This window comes from Myodes glareolus, chromosome 4 (assembly GCF_982192425.1).
Source record: "Myodes glareolus chromosome 4, mMyoGla1.1, whole genome shotgun sequence".
NCBI classification, from domain to species: domain Eukaryota; kingdom Metazoa; phylum Chordata; class Mammalia; order Rodentia; family Cricetidae; genus Myodes; species Myodes glareolus.
In genome coordinates, this window is record NC_142029.1 from 13,476,843 (window position 1) to 13,486,544 (window position 9,702).

At 47.3% G+C, this 9,702-nt stretch overlaps 1 protein-coding gene across 1 annotated transcript; it reads right to left on the reverse strand.

Moving 5' to 3' along the window:
- Positions 1 to 336: 336 nt before the first annotated feature.
- Positions 337 to 5,482, reverse strand: LOC125393468 (serine protease 42-like). The gene is made up of 5 exons (XM_048423967.3): positions 5,072 to 5,482; positions 4,576 to 4,732; positions 3,983 to 4,242; positions 2,778 to 2,938; positions 337 to 1,073 (listed from the first exon to the last, which is right to left on the reverse strand). The coding sequence occupies exons 1-5, from the start codon at positions 5,289 to 5,291 to the stop codon at positions 858 to 860; spliced, it is 1,014 nt and encodes a 337-aa protein (XP_048279924.1). The 5' UTR covers positions 5,292 to 5,482; the 3' UTR covers positions 337 to 857.
- Positions 5,483 to 9,702: the final 4,220 nt, after the last annotated feature.

Below are 9,702 nucleotides of genomic sequence, written 5' to 3' on the forward strand. Positions count from 1 at the left end.
TCAGAGGACTTGGGAAGAGAAAGAAAAGCCTCGCCCAGGGGCTAGTTTGTGTTTCCTGCTGGCTGAGAGTAAAGTGTCCTCCACACAACCAAAACCAAGAATTATCTGTTCTTCTTAGAGACACCTCAGACAAGAGTGTTAAAAGCTACAAACACACTGCGCTTGCCCAGGACCAAGGCACAGGACATTTGAGTTTAACATTATCAACCGTCCTCTTGTCATTAGGCCTGAGCAGGGCAGGGGACTTCATTCACCCCCGTAGTTTTACTTATAAAAGGAAATTCTTTAAGAGAAATAAGGAAATCTGCTCATGTATTTTCTTAATTATTTTCAAATTTCACTTTATCTTTGAACATGGTTGCAAATTACATTCAATGAGAAATGTAACTTCACAGAATCATAGATAGAGGGAGAGAACGGTTATAGTTAGGACACTGAAGGTCCTCTCTCTCTCTCTCTCAGTGATCACCAAGCTAACTCAAGGATGATGGAGTCAGAGGTGAGAGCCCTTAAGCCAGAGTCGGGTCTAGCTCTTGTTGCACCACGGATGAAGTCCTCTCGTCGGTCACTGTCGCTTTCCTGGCAGGCCAGTTTGTCCTCTAACTGGAATGGATCCACCTTCATTCCTGCCGGGCAGGGCACCGCTCAGGAGCAGTGTGGCCAAGGACGGCCGCTGGAGCACCAGGCCAGAGCACTTTGAAGTCTCTCAGATCCCTGACACATTTCACCGTGACTCTCTAGGGAAAGGGATCCCAAACGGAATTTGAAGAAAGGACATTGGGAAGGAACGGGAAGGAAAGGGAGAGGCTCAGAAAGAAGGTAGGATGAGACACAGTGGTCGGCTCGTCCACAGGGTGTCACAGGGTCAGCGAATACAGTGGTACGATGAGGAAGACCCGTGGATAGAAGCAAGTGGCCTGGTTCACCACGTTGGTTAGCCACTTGCTGTAGAAGGCAACGTCGGCATAAACTGCAGGATGTCCTCGGCGGCCACAGCCAATGCCCCAGCTCACAATGCCCACCTGCACCCATTTATCATTAAACTCACAGACCAAAGGGCCTCCAGAATCTCCCTGGAGAAAGAAAGAAACATATGGCAAGAACGGAATTGATCCCCCATTGGATTGGGCTGATGGCACTGGAGGACATGAGGGAGACAGGCTCATGCAGGGTTTCCTCGGGCACCCTAAAGGCCCAGCCAGAGCCAGGTGCAGTGGTATATGCTTATAGTAGCAGCCTTAAGGAGGGTGAGGCAGGAGAATTTTGTGGAGTTCAAGCTACAAACCAAGACACTGTCTCAGAAGAGAGGGAGAGAATGGAAGGGTAAGGGGAGCATCCTTGCCAGAACCAAACTTCTCTTAACGCACAAATACCAGAATTAGGTATATCAATATGGCCACCAAAAAGTTATGGGAAAATGATAATATTATCATCATTTCTGGAACCACAGTGGTGTTTACTACTGAATTCTACTTCTGAAGGGTTGGAGAGATGACCCTGTGGTTGAGCACACTAGTTGCTTTGCAGAGGACCCTGGGTTATTTGAGAACACCCACATTGATCCAGAATACCTGTTACTCCAGTTCCAGAGGATCTTACGCCCTCTTCTGGCCTCTGTAGGCATTGCATGCATGTGATGCGTACACATACATAGAAGCAAAACACATAAGATAAAAACAAGTGCCAGGCAGTAGGGGCACACGCCTTTAATCCCAGTACTTGGGAGACAGAGGCAGGCAGATTTCTGTGAGTTTGGGGCCAGCCTGCTCTACAGATAAACCCTGCCTTGATAAATAAATAAACAAATAAATGAATGAATGAATGAATGAATAATAAATAAAATCTTTCTAAAATACCATTAAATATTACTTTTATGTAGGAGCTCCAAATTCCTTACATTTAACCTGAATGTCCTTTGATGCCCTTAACTACACAGCAAAACCCTTCTATATTATAGAGTCCATTCATACATATTCTTCTCCCAAACCTGCTGCCACAGAGACCCTGTCAGTCAGTCAGTGATGCTAGCTGTGAGGTTGTGGTGTAGGTTAGCTCAGTTAACACAGGTTGATGCTCCCTTTGTCATGGTAACTGCCACAGAGGATGCAGTAGTTTGAATGTAGTTGGCCCCCCAAACCTCTATTAGGAGGTATGGCTTTGCTGGAGTGGGTATTCCCTTGTTGGAAGAAGTGTATCTCTGCAGGGGCGGCCTTTGGGGTTTCCTATGCTCAGGATACTGCCCAGTGTCTCAGTCAGCTTCCTGTTACCTACAAGCCAAGATACAACCAGCACCACGTCTGCCTGCACGCTGCCATGCTACCCCTCCATGATAATAATGGGCTGAACCTCTGAAGCTTAAGTGAGCCACCCCAATTAAATGTTCTCTTTATAAGTGTTGCCATGGTCACGGTGTCTCTCCGCAGCAATAAAAACCCTAAGACATAGGAGAACTCAATGCAAAATATGATTAGACTATCCATCCCCAAACTCAACAGGTAGACAAGAACCCTATGCAGCAACCTACACAGCAGACCACATCCTTTAGAAAGAACCAGACCAGCTGGACAAGGTGGCGTCTCCCTATAATCTCAACGCTTGGGAGGCTGACACAAGCAGATCTCACGTTTAAGGCCACGCTGTGCTACACAGAAAGATCAGGCAAGGTCAACTTTAGGAGCCATAGGGAGTGTGGCTCTCCCCACAACTTGTCTTGAGTAAAGAAGGTGGCAAAGAACTGGGGCCTTGCCACCTGAGGCGAGGACAAAGCACGCACTCACCTGGCAAGAATCCTTCCCTTGATCTTTATAGGCACAGATCATCCCTCTCCCGACCAGGTCATTAGACGTCGATGTAACCATCTTCAACTTCTCATTGCACTTGGTATAATGGATGATATTTTGGTCCAGCTCCTGGAGAATTTCTGCTGGAACGTTCAATGCTAAGGAAGAAGGTCAGCAGTGTATGAATCTTCACAGTGGACAGAGAACCCAGTGAGCGCATTACCAAATGCCAGTAGTCATAGTTCCAAGATATCCTAACGTCTTTCTCTTTAAGTTATTGTTTCTTGGTGAGACTGAGGTGTTTATGTAAATCAAACCAGTCTCAAACTGCCCATACTTGGGCACGTAACACCGCATCCAACCAATTTTCTTCACTCTCTAGAACATAATCACAGGCTCACAGAGAGATAGAACCCTAAAGGTCACAGGTGACTTCTTCTCATGCATAAGAAGCCTACCAACAGAGGCCTTCTGGCTTTCCCAGTTCCTCTAGGCATAAGGAACTCCCTAACTATAGGTATTTCTATTGAGACGCTGGTAGGCAGCTCATTATCTCCTGAGCAAAAATCTATCTAAGGTCCCGGAGAGAGAGAGCTCAGCAGTTAAGAGTACTTGTTTTGTTTTTGTTTCCCAAGAGAGGCTTTCCCTGAGTAGCCCCGGCTATCCTGGAACTCACTCTGTAGACCAGACTGGGGTTAAAGACAAGCGCCACCACTCCCTGTCTAAGAGCACTTGCTCTTGTAGAGGACCCGACTTTAGTTTCCTCAGCAACCATATGGAGGCTCACAACAACCCATAATTCCAGTTCCAGAGGACATGACACCCTCTTCTGACCTCTGTGGCTACCAGGCAGGCATTTGCTGCACAGACAGACGTACAGGCAAAACACTAATGCACAGAAGGTGTAAATCTGAAAATCCACCCAGGATAATTCCATCGCATCTAGCCCTTGTCCACTGGGAATACCCATAATCACTCAGCACGTGTCCCCACAAAACTGCAAAAGGAGATTTGACACAACTCTAGTTCCCAGAGGCTGTCATCAGATATTCGTGTTGCAATGAAGGACCTCAGCATAAGACTAGGATCACCCAAGTTCACCAAACTGCCTATCACCCTGTGCCAAGGAGTGTCTCCCGTCATCCTTTGTTCCTACTGTAGGAATAAGACCACGCTTCTTCCTGAGCACCAGATCTTATCACCTGGGTCTTTTTTGCCCCATCCTGTCACCCAGCACTTGGTCCCAGTTTTCAAAAAAAAACCCTCTGGAGGGATGCAGACAGGACGAATCTGAGAGGTGAAATTCACGGGGTGCTGAAGCTTGAGAAGGGCTATGTCGTTTTTAACAACAATAGCTGACGAGAACTGGGGGTGCACAACGATTTTCTGGATGGGAATCACCAGACTTGTGTTTTTGTGGTAGACACTCCGATCGCCCATCTTGACATTGTACGAGATTCGGCTGTGGAAGAGAAGATGCGTAGGTTTAGGAGCCATGACCCTGCGAGGCTCCCTTGTACCCTCTCCCCTCGTTTTCTGCTTCTCGACTCGGCCCCTGCCCCTTTACCCGCTCCTGAGCTTTCCACCTCCATAACCAAAGCCCCCTTTGGATCTCTCGGCTGTTTCACCTGTGCCCCACCTTAAGCATTTCCAGTAACAAGATGATCACACCAGGCCACCCCACCACCACTTTTTGTGCATCTTGTTTTGGGGACTTGGCCAGCTTCTGAGAGAGGTGGGTTAGGACCGCAGGGTCCCCTCCAGAACACTCACCTCTCAGCTCACCGCTCCTCACCTGTAAATGCAGTGGGCGGCAGTCAGCACCCACTGGGCACTGATGAGGGAGCCTCCACAAATATGCGTGTGTCTGACCCGCAGGCTCACCTGCCAGGGCCACTTTCCCTCCTCAGCGTCCACGCCTCCCATGATTTTCATCAGGGGTTGGCCACAGCCTGAGTGAGGACAATTTGGGAAGCACTCAGAAGAATCAAGCACTCCCTTCTAGCGCTTCCACAGAAAGCATCAGGAGGCCCCAACGACAACCAAGAAGGAGGCTGTCTATGTATGTCTTGCTTGACACCAGAGGCACTTCATATCCTCCAAGCTGTGGTGTCACACACTCCCCCTCAGAAGTCACATTCCCCTCAGAAGCCACAGGCAAGGCAACCAGACTCTATCCAACAATGGCCTGGGCTGAATCCACGTCCCTAGAATTCAGGGTGTCACAAGCTCCCACTCTGGGCCTTGACACAGCCCTCCCCTTGCCACAGACACACCCCTTCACAAGTTACCGAAGGAAAACGGCTGGAAAGGAGAGGTTTGGTCCTGATGGGCCATCTTGGTCACTTGCACCTGCGTGGGTGGCAATGGGTCCACCCTTGGGGTCTCACTGTGCCCTGAGGAGAAATCGGAAGTAGAGAATGCAGTGGTAGCTGCCCAGGCCTCCCAGAGCTCCGACTGAAACAACAAGAGGCAGGCTATGAGACCCAGGGAGCCACCTCCGGACGCCATGCCACCAAGTACGCCACCACCCCTCTCCCGGTAAGTGGCACCCGCTCCCCAGGCTCGCGTGGCCGCCCTCGGTTCTGTCGGAGAAACGGAGAAACGGGCTCCTCGAAGGGAGGCGCCAGCGCGTCAGAGGCATTAAGGGAGGGTCCTGGCTCCCTGGGTGGGAAATGTGTTCTTGCTTACACTCAGATCTTCACACCACACTGCGCACACCCAGAGTCCTGCCTGGGACAGAAGGGACAACCGTCCTTGATGGAGACCTCCCACTTCAGGACCCGCACTTACTGCGGAACCTGACGGGTACGGAGGGAACCCTGGGATTAAAAGGGGGAGCCCTCGTTCTCCAAAAAGGCACCTCAAACTGAGGTTCATTCAGCCGACCTAGACTTGTAGGCTATTATTCTATCTCAGTCACAGGACAAGCTGAAACAAAATTAGCAATGGCCAGCCTGGAGAGATGGCTCAATGCTTAAGAACACTTGATGCTCTTGCGGAGGGCTGGAGTTCAGTTACCAGCATCCACATGAAGACTGGCACCATTCCTAACTACAGGTCCAGAGGTTCCAGTGCCCTCTTCTGGCCTCCGTGGGCACCAGGAATGCACATACCTACGTATATACAGGCAAAACACGCAGACATATAAAATAAAAATAAATGTATTCTTTAAAAATTAGCCACTACCAAAGATACCTGCACGCCAACCCTATCTTTCTGTTCCATGTCCCTGATGTCTTCTGTGGTGCCCAGACGTTCCCTAGGTTTCTTCCTCTAAGAGCATCATCATCCCTGCTGAAGTGGGAAAATGGAGGGACCGTCTGTGCTTTTCACAGTTCCCCAACAGAAGGAGGAGAGCCATTAAAATTTTCAAGGATGATGGTATTCCACTTCCCTCATCAATTTGTTTTTCAATGTCTTGGGAAAGTGGCACATTCTTTAAGATACTCTTTTGGTCAGTAATTTTCCCCTTAGAGACAGGGTCTTATGTATGCACAGAAGCCTCTTGGTTGTGGCTCCCTTCTGTACACTGTGAAGATGTGTTGCTCTCTTTGTCAATAAAATGCTGATTGGCTGGTGGTTAGGCAGGGTTTCGGAGGCAGAGTGAATGCTGGAAGAATAAGGGTGGAGTAGAGTCTGAGGAGCCTCCAGGAGACACAGAGGGAGCAGGCTAGGAAGTGTGTACACGAGGAAAAGGAACCCCAGGGCAGCACAAAGCTGGATAGAAATGGGTTAACGTAAGTTATAAGAGCTAGCTAAAAATAAGCCTAAGCTATTGGCTGTGCTGCGCATGCTGGGATATGACGCAGGTCGTTAGGTCTAGGGACAGTGAAGACTGAAGTGACAGGCACAGAGTTGTCATTCTTTATAATGCCCCCTCTTCAGGTCCAGCTAAAGATGGCAAGAGCCCACCAATGAGCCCGTGAGGCCGACTGATTCCTTTCGCATGAGAGGTTAAATGTGGCTGAGAAGTTAGAAGCGTCCCCATTTCAACTGTCCCCACTTTTCCCCGCGCCATGCCTTAACTTTCACGCAAGAATTCTCACAAAGCTGTTGATCTGTGTCGAAACTGAAGCAGCCAAGGTTGAACAATACATCTTATTTCAAGTACATTGATGGGTGGTACAATTGTAAGAAACATGGAAATACCTTAGAACCTTTCCATCTTAGGGGTAAAAATCACAGAGGTCAAGATTAGAGACTCACAGTCAAATATCCTAGAGGGTGGAAGTGAACTACACAGTATATACACACGTATATACTGTGATTGGAACCCAGTACCTCATACATGCTAGGCAAGTGCTCTCCACTGTTGAGCTAAACCCTGTGTTTTGACCCAATGAATTTGTCTTAATATAGAAAAGATAGAGTGTGGCTTCCTGCAAGACTCTAGAACTTCTAGTAGCTGCAGATCCAAAGTAAATTTGTGCCTTTTCCTGGGCTTTCTTCATAAACTTCCATCAAGTGTTTATGAGAAAGATTAGAGGCAGGGCAAAGGACCAAAGAAAACCTTGCTTGTAATGTGGCTTCAGGGAAGTCGAGCAAAAGCCAAACACTGTGTGAAAGGAATGAAGTCAGTCTCAGAGCCTTCCACCTCTTTTCTCATCCCCCTCCCCAAAGACAGCCCTGTACTGAGAGGAAGGAGGGTCGAAAGACAGTTGGGGACGTGGGTCAAGGCATGCGGTAGTTGGGCAAAGATAACATAAGAAAACCTATGTTAGGAGGAGACCCCATCCTTTTCTGCCCCAAACTTGCACCAGCCTAAGGGGTTAGCTCTTAGAAGTAAAACACACACACACACACACACACACACACACACACACACACTAGCAAGTGTCCAGGAACAAGTAATAGCAATCTACTGCTGGCAGAGAAGTCTACAAAAGTAGTTGTAAAGAAGCAACCTCTCCAAGGCATAGGCACAAAGAGAAAGCCAGTAACTGAAAAGGAAACAGACACCAAGAAAAACTCAATAGCTCTCCACTCACCGATATAATAATAATCATAATAATAATAATAAACTTTAGAAGCATTTGAAACCTATATTTATCAGAGTAACCATGGTAATCAGTCATTTGCTTTTTCTCATTGCTTTCTGCTACTCAGAGTTGGAAGTGCAGTTCAGTGGTGAAGCACTTGACTCCCACAGGGAAGAAAGGGAGGGAAGGAGAGAAGGAGGGGGCGAAGGAGGGAGAGAGGGAGGAAGAGGGAAGGAAGGAAGGAAGGAAGGAAGGAAGCAAAGAAGGAAGGAAAAGTTAACTGACTGGAGGTGCCTAGTCTTCATCACACACATACAAAAAACAAAAAGAACCAAAACAATGACTAAAGAACTGTATCTCGGGCACAGTAGCGCACACCTTTAACTCCAGCACTCGGGAGGCAGAAACAGGCGGATTCTCTGTGAATTCAAGGCCAGCCTGGTCTACATATTCAATTCCAGGACAGCCAGGGCTACATAGTGAGACCCTGTCTTGAAAATAAAACAAAAAGGAAAAAAAAAGTATTTTGTTTTAAAATGTCTTTAGTTAGCATAGAGAAGAATTGATTTCATTTACTCTGGAATTTCCATGCATACGTAAATGTCTTTAGTTAGCATAGAGAAGATTCTGGCATTTCCGTGCATATGCATCATTGTGCTTTGCTCTCCTTGCCCCCGCTCTCTGCCATCCCTTCTTCCTGACCCTTCCTTAACTCCCTCCAACCTTCCTCATCCCACATCCACTCTTTTGTTTTCATCTCCTCTGTGCATACCTGTTTAAATCAAGATTCAGCCTAAAAGAGCAAACATAATATTTTGTTTTTCTTCCCTCAACTGCCCTCTTCTTTTTGTTTGTTTGTTTTGTTATTGTTGTTTGGTTTGCTGTTGCTGTTGTTGTTTGTTTGCTTGTTTTTGAGACAGGGTCTCTCTACATAGCCTTGGCTGTCCTAGAACTCACTATGTAGACCAGGCAGACTTCGAACTCGTAGAGATCTGCCTGCCTCTGCCCCCACCCCCGAGTGCTGGGATTAAAGACGAGGCCATCGTGACTAGCACAATGTCCTCTTGAAATCAGTCCACTCACACTCTGAGTGTGAGATGCCACCATCACTGCACCACGATCTCATAAGCAGCAGCTTCCTAACCCTGGAAACTCAGCACCTAGGCCCAGAGGAAACACCCTGGACTGAGAGCCCATGGAGCATCCTATTCCCAATGAAACACAGTAAGTCTGTGTCCCCAAGGTAGTGGACCCACCATGCACTCACTGAACATACGAAGAAGCCCTGCATCCTGCTCCTCTGAAGGCTGTACCTGCCACCAGCATAAACTCCTACAGTCTAAACCATGGTGCCTTTGAGCACAGCTAATGCAGGTCCCATCTGGGAAAAGTAGAGGCTACACCACCACACCCGCCTGGATTCAAAGCTAGTGCACGCCGCCAGGAGGACTGATCCACAGGCAAGGGGTGTCACTACAAAAGTTGACACAGAAACCAGAAGAGTCAGCTGTTCGACTAAACATGCAATATCAGTGTAGGGACACAGAATGAGACATTTAAGTTAGCATGTCACCAAAGTTCCCGCTAACTAACCCCAGCCCAAAGGAAAATTATGAATTACCTCTAAAGGAATTAAAATAATTACCTTCAAGAAATTCAACAAAGTGTAGAAAATGCAGACAGATAACACGGTGTAATCAAGAGAACACTTTATTTCATCAGACTTTGTTCAGAGACAGACATCATGAAAATGAACCAAAGAGAAATCCTGAGACTGAAGAATTCATGAATGAAATAACCACAAACAGGCTTTTGTAATAGCATTTTATTCTAAACAAACATTTAATTTTAAAAAAAACTTTATAATGCCTATATTTGGTATAGCACTGCTTATCTGTTTATTGAACTTATTTGAATACACAACTCCAAAATTTAAAAAA